This window comes from Cynoglossus semilaevis, chromosome 20 (genome assembly GCF_000523025.1).
Source record: "Cynoglossus semilaevis isolate Cse_v1.0 chromosome 20, Cse_v1.0, whole genome shotgun sequence".
Taxonomy (NCBI): domain Eukaryota; kingdom Metazoa; phylum Chordata; class Actinopteri; order Pleuronectiformes; family Cynoglossidae; genus Cynoglossus; species Cynoglossus semilaevis.
In genome coordinates, this window is record NC_024326.1 from 4,680,265 (window position 1) to 4,704,819 (window position 24,555).

At 40.1% G+C, this 24,555-nt stretch overlaps 2 protein-coding genes and 3 non-coding genes across 6 annotated transcripts; 4 read left to right on the top strand and 1 right to left on the bottom strand.

Moving 5' to 3' along the window:
• Positions 1–215: 215 nt before the first annotated feature.
• Positions 216–287, top strand: trnap-agg (transfer RNA proline (anticodon AGG)). The gene has a single exon. It is a non-coding gene; the product is annotated as a tRNA-Pro (tRNA).
• Positions 288–581: 294 nt separating this feature from the next.
• Positions 582–653, bottom strand: trnaw-cca (transfer RNA tryptophan (anticodon CCA)). The gene has a single exon. It is a non-coding gene; the product is annotated as a tRNA-Trp (tRNA).
• Positions 654–891: 238 nt separating this feature from the next.
• trnai-aau (transfer RNA isoleucine (anticodon AAU)) lies at positions 892–965 on the top strand. Its single transcript has one exon. It is a non-coding gene; the product is annotated as a tRNA-Ile (tRNA).
• Positions 966–2,542: 1,577 nt separating this feature from the next.
• Positions 2,543–6,844, top strand: kncn (kinocilin). Of its 2 annotated transcripts, XM_017042304.2 has the most exons (5): positions 2,543–2,866; positions 4,558–4,626; positions 4,755–4,826; positions 5,579–5,672; positions 6,389–6,844. In XM_017042304.2, exons 1-5 carry the CDS (start codon positions 2,719–2,721, stop codon positions 6,468–6,470), a joined length of 465 nt encoding a protein of 154 aa, XP_016897793.1. In that variant the 5' UTR covers positions 2,543–2,718; the 3' UTR covers positions 6,471–6,844. The 2 variants fall into 2 exon arrangements, with proteins under 2 accessions (XP_016897793.1, XP_024908159.1); XM_025052391.1 differs by lacking the exon at positions 4,558–4,626.
• Positions 6,845–7,763: 919 nt separating this feature from the next.
• On the top strand, positions 7,764–10,795 carry tmem275a (transmembrane protein 275a). Its single transcript, XM_008334169.3, has 2 exons — positions 7,764–8,335; positions 9,270–10,795. The coding sequence occupies exon 2, from the start codon at positions 9,390–9,392 to the stop codon at positions 10,008–10,010; it is 621 nt and encodes a 206-aa protein (XP_008332391.1). The 5' UTR covers positions 7,764–8,335; positions 9,270–9,389; the 3' UTR covers positions 10,011–10,795.
• Positions 10,796–24,555: the final 13,760 nt, after the last annotated feature.

Sequence of the window (24,555 nt, forward strand, 5' to 3'; positions counted from 1 at the left end):
TACCGTAATTATTTCGCCTTATAAAAATAAGAACATAGTTACACTATTTTAGGTCATTAAATATAACTATTTAAAAAGTTAAATTAAGTCAAAAAAGCAAAGTACAAAGGTTGGAATTCTGTAGATGTACAATAAAATTACAACCAATCATATAGCTCATTTTCCATCACAAAAACGTATTATTATATATGTTTGAACATGTCGGACACACATCTGGCTCGTTGGTCTAGGGGTATGATTCTCGCTTAGGGTGCGAGAGGTCCCGGGTTCAAATCCCGGACGAGCCCACCACTTTTTTATTCCTAATATCATAACAAATGTTACTCAATGTTAAGAAGTTTTATAATCATTTAATGGGGAATCCAATAAAACATTACTTTCTCAGAAACAACACAAATCCTTAACAACATGAAACAAAAACGGTATAATATATATATAATATTATAATATTCACCAAAAATATTAAAAGTATCATATCTATGTGACAAAATTACACTTCACATGCACCTATGTGTAAAATTTGCAGTTGTTGGGGCCACTAATAATTCACTGTGGAACAGATAAATGAAGAACAAAACATATGACCCCGACGTGATTTGAACACGCAACCTTCTGATCTGGAGTCAGACGCGCTACCGTTGCGCCACGAGGTCTTCCGCAGACCTGGATTTAATTTGTGATTATAATGTTATATGATCTATGATCGTTATGACTTCAGTTAGACGACGCCGCACGCTCTGAAATTATTTATCTCTTCTTCCTTCTAATAATGTCGAAACATAATTTGTTTGTTTATTCTTATTTTCTAAAATGCAACGGCAATCCAATAACAATATATGTAAATATATATATCGATATATATCATGTCTATAATCTGTAGACGTGAGTACTGGCCGGTTAGCTCAGTTGGTTAGAGCGTGGTGCTAATAACGCCAAGGTCGCGGGTTCGATCCCCGTACGGGCCAAAGAAACATTTTTATCTTTAATTTTTAAAAAAAAAGTCAAATGTTGATATCAAATGACAGATAACGTTTGGAATTTGAACGGTTTCAGTTTATTAATGTTGATCAACAGTTGACAATGTAGACAATTTGTGTTGCCAATAGAAACATTTCTTTGTTTATGCAGTCAATTCCATAAGCCTAGACCAGATGTTTAATTAGCTTAACGTTCCTATAGAATTATAAGAATAGTGTTGTGGTTACCAGAACAATGGAAAAAACTGATGTTGTTAAATTGCATCTACTAATGCATCCATCCATTTTCATCCGCTTATCCGTTACCGGGTCGCAGGGGGAGCAGTCGCCACCCAAATCACATTGCACCGTACCAAACCTTCCTGCGGGTGGTGAGTCCACTGGAAGGTACCAACCGCCCTAACCAGGATTCGAACTTGCCCAGGAGGTGAACCCTGGGGTTCCACACCAATGACAGAGACATTGCCTCTGGGCCAAAGCGCCACTCCATCTTCTAATGTAAAAGTTAAAATGTATTCAAATTAAACTTCTACCATCACATTTAAGAATTGGCCAGACATTTCAGAATAAAAATAATGAATATATTGATTTATTATTTGGACAAACAAAATCAGTTAAGCAACCAGTATGTAAAAATGCTAGCGATAAACTCTACATGTTAGGGTTCAATCATGACAAACTGCATTAGCATTAAAATTGTATATTATACATAACTTACTGTACAGTTTACAGTATTTTCCAATGCATTGGCTTTGATTTAAGAGGCTTACAGCAGTTATTTAAAAAGAGCTCAGAATTAAGGATTATTGCAAGGGTCATTTTATTCTTTTCCTGGTAAACATTGTGGACCAGATTCAAGATTCAATGTGAACAATGTGAACAAGATTCCAGATAACAACCTAGAGCATATAAGTTACACCTCCCTAATTTCCAAGGCATTTCCATACATAAAATAAATTAACAAGCTGCTAACAAAACACCTGTTTAGAGTCAACTTCATACAACATAAACTAACTGGCTTGTTGCTACATGATGTTTCAAGATGTTTCCTGACATGGTGGTTTTGTATATTAAAGATGTTTCCTGACATGGTGGTTTTGTTATGCTGCATGTCAAAAAGGAGGATTTCTGGTGTGAAAGTTCAAATGGAGGTCAAATATAGAGATATAGAAATACACAGAAATACATAATATTTCCTGTTATTGAAGTTTTCTGATCTTGCTGTGCACAGATGCAAATTTATGACTATGGCAGATGAGCTGTAAAATAGCGAGTGGCATTTGTTTTTGTATTTGCTGCCTTAGTCAATTATCAAGTAAATCATCCTTGATTGACAGTCAGTATTGATTTCTTCATCTCCTTTGGCTTACCCTTGATATGGGTTAATATAACAGGAACTATTGGACCTAACACTGTGGTGTTATTTGTTTTTTGTAATCTATACTGATTCACTCATACTGAATGCTGATGAAAGTCCAAAGTGACATTGATCAGATTTGTAGCACACCTGTTATTGTCATAAGAGTACATGACTCCAGCTTTTTCATTTTCACTTGCAAAAGAAACCAGAGCTCCTGCTTTAAACATTCATGACACATCTTGAGCAACAGGGAGTAGATGTGGAGGCTCAGCCAGAGAAAGTGCTTCCTATGTTAGACAGAGGGAACCTAAGGGTGGATGAGGCGGATGTAGATAACAGTCAATTGAAGTTCAGCACAGTAGGGGGGCCAACACCTGCTGAATGAACCCCGTCAGTGTCGGGGAGTACCATGGCCTGCGGGTGGGCTCGGCCTTACTTGGCATTGTGGCAGGCTGCATCATTATTGGCGTCTCGAGGGAGTGTGATGCTGATGCTGTGGGAGGTATTTTCCTGGGAGCAGGGGGTCTGGGTGAGTATGTGAATGGAAACTCTTCAGTATTTTAAAAATTCAATTACATTTTTAGGCAGTAAAGTGTAAACAATGTTTACTGCGTCTTCAATACTCCCAAACTGCTGTTGTAGCTCAGGTTTTCTTGTTGACATATTGTGTGACTTACAGTTCAGGGTTATACAGTCTTGAAAACAGCTGTGTTCTGTTCATTCATTCATTCATCATGTCACACATTAATTAGTTAAACACACACAGTAACAAAGCTCTTTATGTTGCAGGGCATTTATATTATTATTTTATAATATTTAAATCACATGTCAGTTCCATTACACATTATCATAGACTCTGCTTGTTGTGCATTAGCCCGTGCTGCTTCACGCATTGCTAAGTGTCGTGTCATGTCCTGCGTTGAACGGCAAAAAAATAAACGTGGCCATTTATTATATAAATTATTGAACTGACATGACACTTATTTTACATCTTGCACTGTTAGTTTGTAAACCTTGAAGCATTCATAAGACAAACCTAATTGAACATGTATTCTCTGCTCGTCAGCAGAGCCACAAATGAAACACACGGCCTTGAGCAGATTCAAAAGAAACTCTTAATTTCTATCACACAAAACACGATGGAGATTTACCAAAGCTGTTGTTAGCATATAATTCTACCATGTTATATTATTGACATATTTAGACAGGCGTGGACAGGCCTGTAGTTTTGGCTCTGTGACATGTGACATTTTCCATAAGGTTGTTGAAAAAGGGAACATGTCATCATCTGATATAACAGTGTAACCCAAACCAGCTGATAGCAGGAGGACTCGCACTTTCAGGATAACGAGTGTGCGTTCCAAGAGAGGAGTTAAGGACAAGGCTTTTGATCTGTGGAAGACAACATTCTCATACATTGTTAATGTGAAACTCACTCTCACCAAGGACTTGAGTCACGTTCAATAATTAATCCATGCGACATCACAAAAGTCTTTGGCAAATCAAAACTGCGGACAGCAGCTTGACAGGGACATTCGTTCTTGCAGAGTGAGTGCACACTAAGTAGCATCTAATTATTTGTTTTTGAGGCCTATGTGTGTGTTGCCTTGCGCACACACAGACACACACACATACACAGGCTGACTAATAGGCATGGACAGAGTGTCCTTGCCAGATTTTCTTCACTCCTTCTGCAGTTTCATGACATTTTAGGCACAGACATGTATCACACCCACCCTCTGGACCTGAAAGCCTTTCATGCCAGCTCTTCTCACTGGTAGGAAAAGTCCACGGCCATATTTAATAGGAATAAAATTGCCAGTGCTGTCTAATAACTAAATATAATAAGGTTAAAACATGCAGGTTTATAAAGATACCATATAGTTTGGCACACTTACATGTTCATTGTACCATCAAAACATTTTGTAGCTAACTCTCTTTGCGAATAAAAGGTAGGGAGGGCTGTCCAATCAAATGTTTTCAGGTCAAAAGCTAAAACGTAAAAGTACACTGAGAGATGTGCCTGTTAATTGAAATCACTACTATTAGTCACCCGTGGTAACCAGTAACAATTCATTTTTAATGTCTAACTATGAATAATTTCATACCTCACAATATCTAATTAACACTGTCAACAGCAATCAGAGAAGTTGGCGCTGTAATAAATCCACTGCTACCACTGCTATCAGCTGTCCCATTAATAATGACTTCTGTTTCCAGGCCTGCTCATATCAATATACCCCTTCATAAAAGCTTGGCTGAACATCAACCATATAATTCCCTCCTTTGGTAGGTTTTTTAATTATTGCCCCATCACCTAATCACACATCCTGTGTTGTGTCCACTGCGTTAATTACAGAACAATATTTCTTCTGTCCACGAAACAGCTTGTTTCAGAATATGTCTTAAATTCCTAGGAAACTTCAGAGTGCACCCTGCAGCTGCCAACCCTGCTCCGGAGCAACAGATCGAAACAATAAGACGGGAGGGTAAGTATCTGCGGCAGCCTCGGCTCAAATTAATTAAACCTCGACACCTGAAGGGAGTCATTGTTTTTAACGAGCCTGATAGTGGTCTGTAGATTGCAGTTTGAAAAGGTACGTTTATTAGTGTTGTTCAATAGGAAAGGGTCTCTTTCATTCCAAATGAAATACGACCAAATAATAATAATAATAAAAAACATTATGAGAGGAAACCTGTGTATGTGCTCCGTCATTGTTCTCTCCAGGACAACAAAACTATATTATCCTGAGGTACCTGAAGACATTTTCAGTTTATATATTTATTTTTCATTTCTGGCTGACAGATGAGGGCGCCCCTAGGTTTTTACCCTTCGTGGCTTATTACTTTCCTGAAAAGTATGTCACACAGAGCATCATATATCATTTTCTGCTAACAGCGACATAGCATGGTCATAAATTGAGTCAAATCAATTATTTGTCACAAACAAACATCTAAAGATCGTGTATATTTTTATTAAAAAAAGGGGACTCTACCAAATTGTACACAAAGCAATAGTAACAGTAATAGAAACGAAGGCAACAGAAAGAAACATCTGAATGAACCACACTCGAAACTGTGCATTAAAAAAACCCCATAACAAAACAGTGGCGTAAGTCATGTGAAGTGACAAGTGAAGGCAATGGAGCCAAGTGTGTATTGATACTATTGGCCTTGGCTTTGGATTGCTAACGCTTCATGAAACGTCTAATCATAAACTCTTTGTGTTGCGGTCACGCAGGGACACAGAGTCAGCTCAATCTGGAACGCTGCAAGAGTCGTATGGGCACGTTTGTGGATGCAGGGCAGGGGGCAGAGACCAACCCTGATGAAGGGTAAAACTAAGAGATAGTATTTGTAGAATATGTAATTATGTAAGTATTTATGTATGTGTGGAGCAAAACAAGCGTGAAGAAGATATTCAGGGTTTCAAAGATAGAACATTTATTATGCAATTTGCTTGAGATGAAATTATTATTTTAATATTTCACCACCACCAAAATATAATTAGTCACTTTAATCCTGTATGTAAAAGAAATGTCATAAAAAATACTGCAGTAATCCCCCAAACCTTTAGCCATAGCTGTTGATTTGAGGACCGTTTCAGGACTAGAGCACGATGCAGCGACTTGCAAAAGTAAAAGTGACAAGGCATTGCTTCCTTTTCATCGTCAGCCACTTTATATGTTGTTGCTATGGCAACCTTGATAGTGGATAGCTTTCAGTCATTTCTGATTAGATCAGTTATCATCCAGGCAGAACATGTGTCGACTGCTGTGACACCGAGCTTTGTAAACATATTTAAATTGCTTTGGCTCCACATTTTCACAGACCCTGGAGAGACAGGATATAGGATGTAAAATGCATTGGTCAAAAATATTGTTATTCCATACCTGGTTATGCAACTTGTATGTAAACGATTATTTCTATATTTTTATCTATCTATCTTTTGGCAACAAAACTGAAGAACACAATATTTTTTAATGTTGCATATTAAGAGTATTCAACGTTAAAAAGCGAATGTAAATGTTGATGCTTTTGTCTGCTGCAGGACATCTTCAGACATGCCTGACGTCCTTTCAAGGTGGAAACAAAAACAGTCACTACCTGATCAAGGCCCTGACCTGCCCTGAAGTGTCTTTTTTTTTATTTTTCAAGATGACCTATATCATAAAGAGTTTAAAGTAACAATTTTTCAACCGTACCATAAAATATTAAACCAAATGTTTCTGATTATCTTCCAACTGTTTACACTGTCTGTTGTGTTTGTCGAATGATACTCCTTGGTCTGAAGATAAAACTGTACTGGTACTGTTCTTTAGAGAGTTGGCCTGGTGTAGTCTCTCTTGTTTGCTGCTCGTCTCATCATCACACAATGTTCCTATAGCCACCAATTAAGAAATGATTATGGTCGTTATGTGATGTTGGGTCTCATACGTAATTTTGCTCAGGTTCCATCGCTAACATTATCCCTAATGGTAATACAGCTTGTACCTGTGACCAGATACACCCACGCCTCACACGGTCAGCAGCACGAGCAGCACCGGCGCTGCATTGATATTCAGGTGAGCATGAATTGAAGGGCTGCAGCATTGAAAAGGATTGTGGGAAAGCACGCTGAGCGCTTGTAAAAAGTGCAGAGCGCTGTGAGGTTGAATAACGCTGAGCCGTGTTGACAGGTCTGAGCAACAGGGGAGCGAGGAGTCTACAGTGCCTTGATGACAAGCATCAGTTTGATTGTCAGGCCCCAGATCACAAAGACTCGCCACCATCACTCTGTGTTTGCATGATGTTGAACAGTGAGAGACAAATATTAGCTGAACATTAGCCAGGGTGGGTTTAGGTGACAGGAAATTGAAATGGAAATTGCCTTGAAACAAAAAAAAAAAAATTTTATATGTAGCATCATCTCCTCATACGTGTGTGTGTGAAAAGCTCCAGGTTATCATTTTTGAGTCAGTGCATTTTATATTAAAAAAACAAACATAAAAATCTGCAACAGTGATGAATACATCAACATTCTCTACACACCTGTTGAAATGATGCAGGGCAGTGGTTCTAAAAATATGGATCTTGAAATGAATGAGGAGGTATTAATAATTGAATGATTTAAAATAAAGTCCAGGGGAGTATTTAAAAAAACAAACTTGTGTACATACAGTTTTGTTTCTTATTCACGTATACTGCATTACATTTCGTCTTTGCTGGTATTTGTCTGTGTTTGTGTAAAAAAGTTCCATCGCCCTGCTTAAAATAAAAACCAACAGCAACAAGTGCAATCAAGATTAAGGTCTGTAATTTAAAAATGCCGTCTAACCTTTGTCCAACGGGAAAGGGAACACGTGGTTTAAATGTACCATTAAATTATAGAGTTCAGTTTTTGGACTGGAGGACGGGTGAATGAGGTGAGGAGAAGGTGATGGAGAACGAGGAAGAGGGGGAGGTAGAGGAGGAGGAGTTTCATGTCTGGATGATGTATTTGTCTCATCCGGTGTTAATTAAAGAAGTGTGTGGACTTCACGCTGGGAGACACAGGCACAGACTGGGCGAGACTCTCCTCCATGTCCGCCGCGTGGTGATGAAGATGATGATGATGAGGGTGATGCTGATGAAGATGACCTGTCAGGTGCTTTGTGCGCGGTCATGATGCGTTCGTGTGCGCATTCAGAAGCAATCACAGGACTCCTCTCCTCCTTCTCTTCTCCTGCTGTGCCTCCGGAGGTCGGATCTCCTCACATGGAGCCTCCCCGTGGTCTCTGACTGCGCGGCTGTCATCTTCATCATCTTCATCATCACCATCTTCATCACCATCATCACTACCTCCACCATGACATGTGGTGTCGGAAGCTTGGAGCACATTGAAAATCCCTCTGCCGGTGTTGGCGCGTCCTTCCCACCGCTCCTCTCACTGGCTCCCAATTAAAGAGTGGAGATCGCGCTGAACAATTCTATGGATGCAACAATGGGAAGAAGAACCTGCAGGCTGTCGACACCCAGAGTAAGATGTTAACCTTTTTATTTCACAGGAATGTGAAAGCACATGTGCTTCAATATGTTCGGAGCAGAAGCCACTCGTCCAGACATTTGAACTGTTTTTATAGATGGGCAGCATAATCATCATAATAATACTAATTATTAATATTAATATTATTAATGCAATGTGCTTTTCAATGATAACAGCATCTACAGCCATTAGCCACAACGTTAAAGTAATAAATAACATTTATTTTGTGTCTTTCCAGTGAATGCCAGTTTAGTGTGAACTATCTATAATGTCAAACTTTCTCTCTGTCTATACTTTTTCTCTGTATATTTTGGATTAATATCCATAAATACCCAGATCTGCCTCCACAGTCAATCATGTGCTGACTGCATGTTGTGTCTGCTCAGTGTATATGCAAGCCTATTGTTTTATGTGCATTGCAGACATACTGTATATACTCCGACCAGCAGAGTACTGTATATACTATTGCATTGTACTATTGAGCTTTACAGGTTTTGTTTCGTTGTTTAATACAGTAGCCCTGTAAATGAATGGGTGTGCTCTGGATGGATACTGTGGGGCATAGTTTCCAAAAGACTGGGTTGTGACCCTCAGGTGGGTCGCAAGAGGTATGGGGAACAGTTAGGACTATTTTTACTTTATATTGATAATAGTGCTGGGAAACAATTAAACATTTTTAATGTGATTTATCACATGGTAGCTCTGGAGTACAGGTACTCATGATTAATTACAAAGGTGAAAAATATGATCTTGACTTGCCGGAAAACAAGGACAGGCAGATGTGTGTTTTGTGACTAATCCAAATGATGAAATTGTTAGTATGCAATAAAAAATATGCAAAACTTTAACTCTTCTTCATCGTGGAGTTGGTGGATTTTAGGAGAGTAGAATGCATGAGAAAAACTCTTTCCTGTCTTATCACTCACAGGCAAAGTTGTTTTCCTGCCGTCTGTTGGACACCGTTGATTTAGACCTTGCCATGAGGAAGAGTTGAAAAAGAAACACAAGGAGATTGAATAACCCCAAAGGATCAAGCAGAGAGGAAATCATGGTGATCAGTGACAGAAGCACTGGCACTCCAGTGCCAAAAAAAGAGTCCCAGAAGAAGAAGAGGAGGAAGTCCCGTCCTCACGGCCTGCCCTCTCCAGCTCTCTGCTGTGCCTGTGGCCTGTGCATTATGCTGGCTGGACTCAACATCACCCTGGTGGGAGCATTTGCCTTCAGTACATTGGTGCCTTCTGCCAACCCCCCCATCATCATCGGCCCTATCCTACTCCTGGTGGCCTTCACTTTTTTCGGGGCCTGTTGTGTGTGCAGCCGCCTCCCTCCACCCCACAGTTCACAGAGGTCAAGGGTGGGCGGCAGAGGAGCAGGACTGATGGGGAACAGCATCCTGACCGGTGGTGCGGCATTTGAAATTGAGACCAGTGAGCACACCCTGCAGGACACTACAGCTGTGCAGCTCAGCCCCACATCATCTCCTGGATCATCGAGAGCGTCCAGCCCAGAGAAGGAGGCCTCTGATGCAGCAGCCCTAAATTCTTGTAGGCTCTTTACCATGGAGACCAATGGCCCTTCTCCCCTTGGTGCCACCGCTGTCTACTCAGCTTCCACAGCAGCAGGAGAGGAGGTGAAACTCAAGCTGCCCCGTGACGAAGTGGCTGCCTGAGAGAAAAGAAAAAGCTCCCAAGGCCGGAGTGTTGGCAGTGTAAATATTCGTCTGAGTTCATTCCACTGTGATAAGTTCTCAGCACTATGTTGTATTTTCCTCACTGTGCTGCTCTCTGGTAATTAGCATGCAAAATTAATGAGCAGTCCAAGTGCTGGTTATGAAATTCTAATTAAAATTCCTCTGTGGGCATTATGAACAGTGTGCCGAAATCAAACTCTGTCTGAAAAATAAACATTGAGTCTGTTGTTGTCCCTGTTGTCGACATTGGTTCAAGCCCATTCTCCTGAAAATGGGATGGTTGACTTTTACTGAAAAGGTTAAGATTATACTTTATGTGAGGGGTCAGAAGTAAAAACCTGAGTTAAACTGGAGAGACAAGTGCACCAGGAATGACATTTGGCATTTTCATTTGCCGTTCACTGTGCTGAACTTGTTTTGGGTAGGTAGAAGTTTCTAGGTCACAGAGGCGCCAAAGCAATATGTGCTCTCTTGAGATTAAACTACAGGCATATAAAGATGTCTTTGAATGTGAAAGACTAAACTATATTTTAACGTGTGCTCATGCACCGCAGTGTCAAAAAGATGCATTGTTCGCCGTTTGGTGACAATTTGTTGCAATGCAAACCTTCAGAACTACACGTGGTGTCATTCATCAACTGACTTGTCAGTGTCACAGTCCTTCAGTATTACCTGCGTTTGTCACTACTATTGGAATATGATCAATGTATGTTAAAACTTATTATTTGAAAAAATATCTGAGGAAAAAATCCATCTTCAAGAGCCTAAATTTGTTTTTGCTGTTTAGCAGTTTTTAAACTCCCATAGGTCTATGATAAAGCCAAGAGATATTCAAAGCTCCCTTCACTGTGATGTATTTTTGTCAGTGATGAATTTGATGTGTGAAAAATTACAGATGATTTCCTGTGGCAGGAAAATTGCCTTAGACTGAGAATTCAGGACTAATCTACAGAGGGCTATCTCTAAAGAAATGCACAGTAGCAGTTATTATTGGAAAGCCATTTGTTTGGCTTGGATTTTGACTTCTCGCTGTTAGAAAAGCCTCAATTTCTGTGTTTGTGGATATAACACCTGCATGCAGTTGTGATCGTTCCAGCTCAGACTTTTACGATGTGGCAGGAGATTAAAATCCTGCCAACAAATAAGCATGCACCGACCAGCGCTTTCACTCTCACAGACTCACACCTTCATTACTTGCAGCGCTGCCTCTGATACGGAGCTGTTACTCTGTCCAAGTCAGAGCTTTAGTCCAATGACGACGCTGATCTTGGCATTTTGCATGTTCAGAGAAACTGACTGCTGTGGATCATTGGTGTTATCTGTGTAGTTCTTTTTAAATTATTGTAGCACTTTTAAAATCTGAAAAATGTGAATTACATAGTATTTTTGTGAAGCTTGTAATTTTCATTCTGGCACTATGTGAATCCTTTGGAAAACAATAAAGAGACTGAGTACAACGTGTACAGTATGTTCATGTGACATGTATGTTCTGTATTGGGTTTGGGGTGAGGAAAGAAAAATACTATCCAGGTGGCCTTGCTACATTTTAATATTAATCAGTTTCTTGAATATGATCAGACACACTGTGTTAACAAGTAGTTGATCTCTTTAGAAAGAATTGTCCAAAGAGAGCTTGAATTTTTAAACATTCATTAAATCAAATTCACATGCTGTAATCAAAGCAAAGACTGAGTCAGATGCCTACAACAGGGGGCGCACGACTGTGGGGGGTTGGTGGTGACATTTTGGCTAATTACAAATTTCATATGTTACTGTTTTGTTTATCACAATTAATGAGGCATTAACATTAAATTACTTATGGCAAACAGAACCGGGAATTAAACCGCAGACCTCGCAGTTGATTGACAATCCGTATTTTCACTGGAAACCCTACTCAGCACTCTGATGCTTTGGTTGCTCCCATCTGTTGACGTGTAAGTGTGCAACCATTGCCACTGGAGGGCCCCAGAGCCATGTGGATGACTCTCAACCAGAGTTACATAAAATGGTATCATACCGATAGAGGTCAGTATACCACCGCGGGTATCTCAGGGTCATTGTTTTTGGCAGTTATGGAACAAATATCGGGTAAGAACATATTAATTGTATTGTGCTGAAATGAAGCTGCAGGGTCGACTGAGGAATAGGCAAATATTTGTGTTCTAGGATGTTTTTTTTAGAAAATATCATTGCTTGCCAAAAAAGACTTGTTATTGGAACTCTGATTTCTGCTAATAACAATTTCAACACGCACTGTGATGATGAAGCCCCCTTCCATCCTTGTGCTCATGAAACATTGTCCTACTTTCTAACACAGATACCAAAAACTGACTCCTCATTTTTAGGACTGAACTGAGGGAGCTCTACTGACTACAGTTCATTCACAGGAGTTTACATTACAGTGCAATCATTAATACATTAATTATGATTATGTTTGGCCTGTTTTTTCTTTTCTTTTATTTGTTGACACATTTATTGAGATTATTAAAGACTTTAGTTGAGAGTTTCAGAGAAGCAGATGGTTGATCTGGACTCGTCATCGCTGCTGATAAACCAGGCCAGGAAGTCAGCCAATACACTGAGGCTGTCCTGTAGCATCAGCAATGTACAAAGAGGTTGACTGTGACTGGACTGGTCCCAGAAAAGTTAATATTGTAAGAAGGTATGAACTCAATTCCACCTCACTTTTTTTCAAATGCATTCTAAGAATCACGTAGCATTGAGGTCAAATTGTCCCTGGACCTTCTGCCTGTTGGCCTTGACTAAGGAGGCTCATAAAAACACATTAAATGTTCAGCCGGATTAGGCACAGGGTATTTACTATCCCGGTCAGGTGAAAAGGTTTGTAGGTAAGCAGCCAACCCGTGAGGAGAATATTTACGTGTTTATGCTCCTTGGTGAGCAAAGGTAAAGGAGATACATCACACTTTACCCCCTCAGTTTAGCGTACATGTGACAAAAAAGGAAGAAATGGACATCAATTTCTGCCCTTTGAACCTCCTTGTCTCCGTGTCTTCACACTGCTCCGTGAATCTATTTTTTTAATCAGGAAAACAGTTCCACATTGTCATTGGTGTCACAATAAATAGTTAATAATAAAACAATTTATGTTTGGTGTAACTGCTTTATAAATGTACTTCACAAAAACAACCCTGATCCTGAGTAGAAACCTAACCTGAAAACCTGTTTACAGATGCAACATGTATACTGGACGGCATTTTGGGATTTTTTGATCTCTTATCTTGAGCTGCTAACCCTGATTCCACTGCTCTACAAAAAACAAACAAACAAAAAAACAATGTTATTTTATTTTATCTAAATGCTGACACACGTCTAAAACTGTTTGTGTGTTTCATCCATATCAAGGACTTTCAGAGACAAACCCGGCATCATAGTGTTTCAAAACCTGTCAGTGTGATCACACTTTTTGTTGACCTCCTCCAGTTGACTGGACATTAATCTGTACTCGTGCTGAATCCTGTTTGTGGAGCTAAGATGTCAACAGTCGGGCAGGGCTGAAAATTATCTTGATTGTCCGTTGTAATGAGACGCTGCGAGCAAGCACACAACAAACCTGCAATCACAACAATTCTATCTGCTCCAAACCGGTGCACGGCGGTTCTTGTCACCGTGTGTTCATGTGCCCGCGCTTGTGTGTGAGAACACTCTCAGCTGAATGAGCCGGCAGTCAGAGGGGGGATGGAAGGCACAATCAAGCTGAAAAGATTAGGGGAAGACGAGCCACCGAGGATCTGCCTTTCAGAGCAGGCACTGGTTATATAACCTTAACCTACTTCTCTCAGCTTTCACCCACAGACTGTGAGAAAGGACAAGGAGAATCCACGAAACGACTGGCTGTTTAGACTAAAATAATCCAGGGCTTTTGTTATCACCATGTACTCTCTGGTTCATTTAGCCACAGGGGACAGGTTCTCATTTAAACAAGTGCAGGTTACGGCCTCACTGGGCCGGGCCACATGGTGGAGGAATGGTGAGGGTTCTTTCTTTATGGCTAGGTTTGAATGTCAGTGGTCAACAAGTTCCAACGTGTCCTCGACTTCTCATCTTCGTCGCTGTCTGTTGGTGTTCAACCCATAATCATATGTCAAAGTACTGTATTGACAGAGTCAAGGCAATGCAATGAGCGAGCTATGGTTTCCAAATGCGCTAATTTACCTAATGAACCTCGAAGCAGATGGTTATGGCAGCAGAAGTGCACAGAGGATAATTAATGAAGTAATACATTCATTAATTAGTACCACAGAGCATGTCTGGCAGTGTATTTTCAGAATAAAAAGAGTCGTCTAACTTTTACTGCTTTAGCCTCATCCAGGTGGCATGTGAACACCTGGAGCCCCTCCATGTTGACATCTGTCGTTAAATACTGGACAGTACACCAGTTAATTACATGGCCACGAGTACAGACGGAGTATTTTCTCTCACATTCAACATTCAATTTTGGGAAAAAACATTTGTATCTAAAATAAAATGTTTTGTGTGATAATTGTGTGATTCATGTTAACTATTTCTCAAATCTAAAACCCTAAATGTATTTATTTACATTCACTTTTCTCTTTTTCCTCATCTCAAAGTCACTCTATGCAGTATTTTGTTTCTACTTTGGCCAAAATTTGAGCAGTAAACTGGAGGATTTCCTTCTGTCCATCCCTGTGACACAGAGAAGAAAGCTCCTCACAGATTAGGGCTAGAGATACAGTGGAGTTTGATTAAAATCAACAAGGGTCCTAATTGTAATTCTGCAGTGCTCTGAATACCAACGACCACTGACAATGGGACCCTCGTCATTCTCAACTCCTCCATTCACCCACGGTAAAGCAGTTTATTGAAGCGGCCGGGGCAGTTGCATAACCTTGGCTTTCACCAGTCTATACGTGGGCCCTGCACGAGGGAAACATACACAGTGAGGGTATGGAGACTGAATTCCAATGCGGCTCCGGAAATTCGTAACAAATTCTGGGTAACAAGTGCAAGGTGTTTTTGGATGTCAGTCTGATCACCTGGACTCTCAGCATGAGTGTTTCCACAGTGAGGACAGTTCCACTGGTTCTCTTCCTCTAACTGAGTGTCTCTGACCTCTCCACTGAATGTTTTTTTTTTTTTTTTTTGTCGATGTGGCCCAGGGTTTAACCAAACTGATCAATAGACTCTGAAAATAGAACAAGCATGTGGTAATATTTGACAGTGAGCTAATATTTATATAACTCCAGCAGACCAAAACAACAGGTGGGTATAAAAAAAAGTCACAATAAACTGATGTGGTTTGAGGAAAACGGTTGCTGTCAGACGAGAAATTGTGTCACAGCTGGCAACAACTTTACATAGTTGAGAAAGATTGCACTTGATGAGACAAGTTGGTTTTTTTTTTTTGTATTTTTTTTTGTAAATGCCAAAGTGAATTGAATGAACATGTAACTGGAATGTCCTGGGGTGCAGAAGGTTTGGTAAACAACATTTGGTACCCCTGGACTCCAGCAGAGGTCCACCTTTCCAACGAAACCAAGGGATAATGGATGGGCTGAGGGAGGGAGGGGAGGCGGGACTTCTCTACAGCAGGCTGCTTCAGACCGGTTTCTGTGTTCTACATTTGACAGAGGTTGTCATGCTCTGAACCTCACATCACTTTTGTTTACTGCCTGTGCATCTGAGAAACTGCAATAACTGAGTAGTTCAACCATATTACATTTCTTGACCAAACTGGCGTTAAGGCCCAGGAAGTAGAGTGAAAATTGACTGAGTCTGTCTGTGAATTGCATGAGATTTTCTAAAACTTGAATATTGGGATCTGATGTAACGTGTTTAATCACTCCATTCCCTCACAAACACATGTTTAGATGTTTACTAAGTACTAACTAGTGTGTGCTGCACATCCACAAGGGTTTTTTTTCTTCTCTCTGTTTTCATGTTTCAGTCTTTTCGCCTGCAAGTGATTTTGATGTCCCTCAGTATGTGGCAGTACCGCAACTCACAAGGTTCAGATTTTCCGGTAAAGGCCAAAAAAGTCTCAAGGCTGCAGATGTAGGTCTATAAATACTTTAAAACTGACCTTGAATAAAATATGTTGATCTAGCACAATGCTAACATGCTACTAACAAAGTGCATGCTGCCACACCACCAACAAGCTACGTACTGGCATACTAGTATCAACTTGGCGCTAATTTCCTATGTGCTAATATGCTAACATGTGGATTTAGCACGACCTCCTTGTATTTGTGCCCCAAGATTAAATCAAAGATGGCTCTGTGACAGTTTAAAAAAAAAAAAAGCTGATTATTAACTGTTTTAATGTTTTCTGCTTTTATGGAACATGCAGCTAGCAATATTATATCGTCACCTTTGCATCCGTGGCCGTGTTTTTATTATACATTGACTCAGGATTTATGAAACCATAATTTTGAATCAGCACATTCAACTCATTGACCAGGGCATCACGGGTGAATTTATAGCAGCGCTACAGGGGAGAAAGTGGCAGCTCCATGCTCAGCAACTTTCACTCAAAATTCTTGTATAAAAAAATCTAGGTCTCACTGCCTCGTGTTAAAAAGTGCAATCGCTAAAGACAGTGTGACATGAGATGAACTAATATTAACTTTTATTGCAGGACAGCCATTCATCCCTCATTGCAGGTGAAGGTGAAAATGTGAATTTATTTCACCTTTGTCCCGGTCTGTTCTTACATCTGCTGCTGTGGTTCTGCAGTGTCATGACAATTACAATGTGGGTCACGTCAGAGGAGAGTGATAGTTTAGTGCTCACCTGAGCACGGTGCACTTCACCACTTAAATATATATTATATGGAATAGTGATGATACGATGCGTGAGGGGAGGCTGTTAAGGAGTGACCTTTGATTAAATTAAAGGCCTCATCTGGCCTTATCTAATCTTCAGCATCCCTGAAAGCTACGTGTTGCAAATCAGGTCCTTGCTTACTCTCCTTTGATAAAATAAAAGCAGACTGATGTTTGGAGCAGATGATAGACTGTCCTTTACAAACACGCAACCGGTGGCCACCAGAAGTCCCTTCTCCTGCAGAAAGAAAGGAGTTGATTAAATTATCTGCTTGTCAACGCCGGCCACCTGTGGAAAAAGAGGAAGCTTTCCTCACTTAACGTCCAACAGAACGTTTTTTGAGCAGGCGGCCAGTTTGCCATGGCAGCAACTATCTGCACGCAGCACCACGGGGGTGTGTCACTGCCTATTACCATCCAATGCCTTGGTGGTTGCCTCTTTAGAAAGAAATAAAAGAGTGATGCTTTACACTTTAATGACTTTCCCACAGTGCCTCTCCAAAACAACAGCTCCCCTCAAAATGCTGTGCCTTGGCTGAGACTGGAGCAGAGTCCCCACTGCTTGAACAGGAGATGGGAAATACTGGGTGCACTGTCTGTCCACTCCGCCAGGCCAGCCAAAGGGGGGAATAATCAGGTCTTTATGTGGCATGGGGCCTACAGTGGACACTCAGTATTTGTCCCCACAGATCTCCTGCCTCATCTAGTTTCAATTGTTCTCCCGGATTCATCACACGGTCACAGTAAGACACCCCCCCACAACCCCAAAACTGAGTTTTTCTGCTTCTGACCCATCAGCTGTGGTTCATCAAGGTTTAAGCAAACACTAAAAACAATGTGTTCCATCTGTGGTGGTTCAAAATGAGCCTTTTTCTAATTACTTGTTCCAAGTTTTGTTTACTCCTAATTAATATACAATCCTTCTCTTTTTTTTCTTTTACAATCCTACACTGTTCTGTTCTGTCATCTGGAAAAGAAGAAGAAAATGTGGGAACGACCACAGAAAGTACAGTCAACAACACACTGATCTTCACACAATCCACATGTTGGAACCACAAGACAACTGTAGATTTCAAAGCCAGTTATGCAACCAGTGTGATCCACCGAGTGGATGTTTGTCCACGGCCAGCTTCTTCTACTTAATCTCTTGAGACATCATGATGAGGGTCTCTGAGTGCTGCCGCTGACCAGGTCTTGTTTTTAATCTTTATCTATATATTGCACAATGTATGGGGCATACGCAATACCATGTGACTACAAGCTAAAAGATGAAGGTTTTCCAGAAGCTTAACCTGTAACCGACCTATCACTCTGAAGTCTTCTGGAAACACCAACGCTCTGTCTGTCTTTTGTTGTTGTTGGTTTTTTGCTACCATTACCAGTTGAGTAATGACACAAAGTATATTTCCTCACTGGATCTAAAATTAAATTGCACAGAAGATATTTTTTGTTTTAAAAGTTGCAGCATTTAAATAAAAGCAGACATGCATCTGGCAAACTTTATCCATGTCTGCTATTTGGATGGAGCAGGGTGACACTGGATGACTTTTGCAAATGATGGAATCTCTCTATATATATTATTTTCCTTTATGTTTTCCTATGTGTGTATATATATAGTTTAATCTTAGATCTTGAATATGCCTTTACATTTTTTACAGCCTTTAATTCATTAATTGATTGATTAGTTTAGTTTAGTTTGGTTTACCATCACATACCATTTCAAGTGGATATTCAAATAGGGCCAATATACCATTGAAAAGTGGGACACGTACAGTGTGAGTTTTGCATGGTCATGTTAAAACCCATGTTTACAACGTACTTACAGCATGGCAACATTTCTATATCCTATATGAACTATGAGCAAAGTCTATGACCAGAGCTAGTACTATTGCAGGACTGTCAGCAAACAAAGCCTGTCAGAGTGGATTACAACTATTGAACCAGTGTAAAAGTAGAATCCCTGAGAGAGTTGTAAATCCTCACCGAGGCCGGCTCCTGGTCTGAAAACTAGACAGTGTTTATAATTGTGGTCAAGGTCTTTTGTATGTGAGTTTACAAAGCACTGTTTTTAAATCTCACTTGTAACTAGGTCGCCCAGTCACGTGATTAACCTGCGATGGAAACGTATCAGGGGCGAAAGACAAAAACTTTGTGAGCTCAAATAACAGCTTGTTCTGATTTAAAAGGCTGAGGGAGGTTATTTTTCGTGTGTTCTTATTAAATACAATAAAAACAAATTAACCTTCTCTTTTATTTTGATGATCCTGAGCCCTATGGTCACTGTTACCACAGCAGATCCATATTAAGTTCCCACAGCAGCTACAGAAGAAAACCAAAGACCTCTGGAGATGATATAAAAATCCCTGAAATCTTACGTTGATGTTTACGGTGAGCAGTAACTAGCCTGAAACTGAAGAACCCTCTCCTTCTCGGTCTGATCAGGTTACATGTTTTAATCTGTCTGTGTTCAGACGGCAGAAAATTAAACCAGGAGACAGGAGAAAAACAAATAATCACTTGAAACTGAAGACAACAGATTAGAAGAAATAAAAAAAAAGAAGACAGAAAGATGAGAAGTGAAAACCAGACACCTATTCAGGTAGACCATTGTTATAACACCTGGCCGTTCAGATTCAGAGATTTCCAGCGCTTTCCCTTCTTGTCATCTACATTACTGACTGAACATTCACAATATAGAGCATTGTACTCACTAAACACTACACGGAAGATCAAATGTGCAAAAATTGCGTGTGATGGTCAGACCCACTACTTCTCAGTGGAAAATTAAAACGTCATGTGACCCACGGAAACAGCTGTTTCCTCAGCTTTGCCTGACACTAGAGTTTACACAGCTGACTCATGAAGACACAAGTCACCACCCTTGCACAATGCTGACACACTGCTTACACTGACGTCTGAGGCTGTGGAGACACTGGTGGAGGTGGATTTGTGCTTGGATGTCATTGCTGTCGTGGGGCGGACGAGGAAAAGGAGAAGGGGCAGAAGACAGTTTTACTTTCAGGCTTGTGTAAAACTTTTTAGAAATGTAGTCGGGAACCGGATGGATTTTTCGGTTTTATACGTAAAAGGGGAATTACTTCAATATGAAAATGTGCAAGAAGGCATTATTTAAACAGGAACACTTGGTCAGGCATTTCTTTTCATCTTCATTTGTACTGATAAAGGCTCATTGTTTTTACCAGGTGACCTAACTTTCTCCCTTAATTGTCTTAAATAATGAATTACACACAAAAAATAACCATATGTTATTCACACTGTTTGTCTTGCTTGTTAGTCTTATTTCTAAAATTAGTAATATTTAAATAGTAAAAAAAGAAAGTATTCAACAGCTGCTGCTCTGGCCTAAGACTTTTGCACCACACTGTGCTCTTCCAGATTAAATGTACAGAGCTCTTGTGATTCAGGGCAAGGGTTTTCGTTTGGCTGAGCGCCGAGGCCTTGTGAGATGCCAGGATAATTGAGCGTGAGGTCAGTGTCCGTAACCCAGTGGTTGCCATATGGTAAAGCATGTGACACAGGCAGTGTGCTGGTGAGATCAGCGTAATCAGGATGCCACAAAGAGACACCACTTTTGCACACGCTGGCAATAAACGCCTGCTGTCTCTGCATCTCCAGCGGCTAAACAGCTCTCCTGTGGCTAAATAATACACTTTAAAGCTTTTAAACACACACTGAACGATAAAATTATTACTATGGAAAAATGTCAAGAATAAAATATAGAATATAATATAGTATGCAAAAGTGAGGTGAAAGCTTCATCAAGTCCATGATCCTCAACAATATAAATCAGTCTACAGTCCCTAACAATCCATCTGACAGTTGTGTCAGTCAGCTTGTCAGCCGTGGACCTACTCACTGCCCTGTGCTAATAATAATAATAATAATAATACATAAAGACAACGTATGGACCTCCATGTATTAGAGCACTGATCAGTGAATTGATTATCCTAATGAATACTGTAAGTGCCTTCTTAATACTGCAAGTACACTTTTGATTTTGAAAAAAAAACATTTTGCCATGAGTACAATCTTTATGCAGGTTTAAAAGAGTCGCACTTCAACAACTGGCCTTTTGTCTAATTTCTGGGAGGAAACGTTCAAAGACCGACAAAATCCTATGCACAACACATTGCGTGTGGATTTTCTGTCTGTTTTGCTCACTGTTGCATAGAAAGTGATTAGATTTCAGTTTCTGCTGATCAGCAATCGGCTGAGCGGTCGGAGCGGGGAGGCTTCTTATGTTTGAAGTTTGAAAGAGGCTTTAACTAATAATGGAGCCATTGAGATCCCAACAAGCTTTTCACACAAACTGAACTCCGCAGTGAATAAACAGGAACCTCTTACATAAACCACCAGCATGACCAGCTCTAATTATCATACAGCCACCGACAATAGTGTTCCGAGTTAAATTTTATGGTGTCAGAACTAGTTTGGACTTTGAATGATGATGGGTTTGGACGTCCAGTGACATCTCCTGGCTTTTACTGCTGCGTGATAGGATAATTAAAATCGAGGCTGCAAATTATAAACCATATCAGAAGGAAGGACACTTGTCAACGCCAAAAATTTGCGCTTATCTGCTCAGACAGCTCTTTACAAACTAAATAGATCCCCCCGCTCCGCACTTATATCTTCGCTTTGTCCTACAGTACAATGTCCAAAGGGGCATCATTCATCCTGCATCCGGGTGTGAGGTTATGTTTGATCATTCCTCCTCCTGGTCTTGCACTCAGGCCAATGGTCCAAAACCCAGGTTATTGATTAGGTTTCCTTTATGCGATTACTGAGCTCTCCGTGGCCATGAGTCCATAAACTACGGAGCACACAGTCCCTCAAGGATAAAGGTGTCTAAAGCACATGCTTGTCTTTCTTTTTTTTAAAAAACTGAAATAGAAATTAAAAAATTCATTTTTAGACAATTACAATATTATAATCCCTCCATCAACAATATATACATATTATTATTCATACATGTAAATGCAGCTGCATTTGCTAAACAACTCTCACCATTAATGGTCAGTGCTGCAAGTACTGGTTGTCAGTTTGCAGTTGTGAATTTACTGTACAATTTCAAATATCCAAGTAACAGCACCACAGTTGTAAGGTGTGCACCGTACAACATTTATCACTGACAGCCCATTGTCTCTAACATTTTGTAACCACTGTCATAAAGTTCAAAGCCATAAAATTTATCTTCATCATAACGTGCTGAGAAAAGAAGTCTAACAAGGACACTGGCAGCTGATTTTATTCAAACCAACCCAGCCTCATTACATTATAAAATACCCTGGAATACCACTAGACTAATGTTTTTGATGTTGTTATCTTTCAAGGAACCATAAGATCGACTGACAGCCTGTTCACTGTCCAGGGTGCAATGTCTGCTAAGGCTGCCTCCAGCTCCCTCGTGCTCCTCTTTGTCATATCGGTAGAAGATAATGGATGTAGAACAGAATGATTGAATCAATGAAAATTATATATACATATGTGTGTATGTATATATGTGTATGTATGTGTATATATATATATATATACATACTATATATATGTGTATGGGGTTCACTATGCAGGTTTGCCTTTCTGCAGGAGTTTAGGCGACTAAGACACATGTGTCCCTTTAATGTCCCCGAGCCGGGCTGAACAAAACTCACATTGTCCTCATTTGATCACAGAGAGACAATTAGATTCCCACAGCCTGACCTGGTTTGGGTCGAGTCAGGTGAAAAGACGCTGTCACGTACAGGCCACTCTGTACCAAAAGCATGAATTGGGGCAGGTCTGAGAAACAATTTGCGTTTTATCCAACTGTCCCAGCTGACAGCTCCGGTACCGCCGTGTTCCGTTCTTCACAAATAACAGTTCCCACGCTATGGTGAACGACCTGGGACCCACAAGAGAGCAACAGTGTGCACTCAGCTCTGTTCATGCTTATCAGACTGGCATTTAAAAGAAACGGTTTAACTGGTGCTCAGATGACATGAATGCAGTCAGAAAGTAACATCACAACAGGGGACTATCACAGTTTATGAATGACTGAACTGACCTATAAGTATAACAAAAGAACGTTCCTTTGAAGATTTGAAAACAGACGTGAAAACACACAAGTGAAAGTAAGTAAAACAATAGTTCACGCTGAGTTCATCAGTCATTTGATCAAGTTATACATTTTTTTCTTTAATTATAACTTTTCATTACCTAATTGTTATTAATACATTATTATGATAGATATTTTTTTTTCATCCAGATTATATTGTAAATTCACTAACAAGTTCAAAACCTTGGCCTTGGTTTCCCAGGGTGTGTGTCCACATAATGTTATGGAAAGTTAGTGTGAGGACCTGGTGACACAACGACCAAACAGCAGGTGTGAAAACATAGCCATCTGTGTGGTTTGGCCTCTGGGGTGAGAAGAAAATCATCACGCTTCTTACTTTGTTTTATATGTCAGAAGTGCTCAGAGTGAGTTCACTCCAGACCAGCTTTGAAGCTATTTAACGATTCACTTAAAAAAAAGTGTTATTTTTTGTGTCACTATCAAAAGTGCAGACGTGCATGTCAACGTCTACTTAGCTTGCAGTAAATTGTACAAGTCAAACAATGTGACGCAGGGTACTATCTGCATATCCGCCCTGCAGGTTTACCTGTTTACTTTACCGCTGACAAACAGTCCTTGTCTGACAGAGAGACAGCTGCACACCGAGTTTCCACAAGCATGATTATCAATAAGATATCTACTTTATTTATTTTAGAAAGAGCGTGCTTTACATCACAACCGGAGGAGTGCACAAGGCCAGAGCTCTCCTTCAAGGCAAAGCAATGGTCCAAGACAAGAAGGAAGACTGAGACAAAGAGGCTGTTGTTGTTGCTTCCTAGATAAAAGCAGAATGAGCAAATTTAGTATCATCCTCTGTTCTCAACACCCGTACAGAATCACGTGTAAAACATTATTCAAGCTAGTTTTTTCATGATGCTCTTTAGGTACAGTAAGCAGTCATGAGGTTTTAATGTAGTAAACGGTACTTGGATTAGTTCCTCTTCCTCCATAGGCAGTGTTGACACAGATAAAAGGCTGACTGCCGTCCCTGTGAGCGCAGGTTCAACACAGACACGTCAGATCTAGCAGTCAATCATCAACACGTTACGTTGACAGTATCGTTGTCAAGCTAAAAATAGTGCAACCTCTGCTTTACTACAGGAATGTACACATCAAACAACAGTATGCGTTACTGTGAAACAATTAACATCCTATTAGTCACAGGGTTGTGTTATTCAACATGAAATGAAAGAAATGTACACCATTTTTAAACCGAATTTGAAGAATTTTCAAGACAATGACCCAAGCCTTGTAACAGGTTTTATCTTGCTCCAGATTATTTCATTCAAAATGAAAGGATTTTTGGAAGAACCTTGAGTTCAGCCCTCGCACAGTTAAGATAATGCAAAAGACAGCCCCCAGAATCATACAAAGACGGAATTCTCTGATGGAAACATGACTTGAATGACTAGAAGTCTATTCAACAGGTTTCTATTTATTTGCCTTGTTCATGTACAATATTTCAAAACCGCTGCTATTAAACTAATGGCTTCAGCTTTAGTCACAACTTTCACATAATCTGGCCATTTCACAGCATGGTTTTATAACACAACATTTTAATAACAATAACAAAGAAAATTAACATTCCATTATGTTCCTGGAA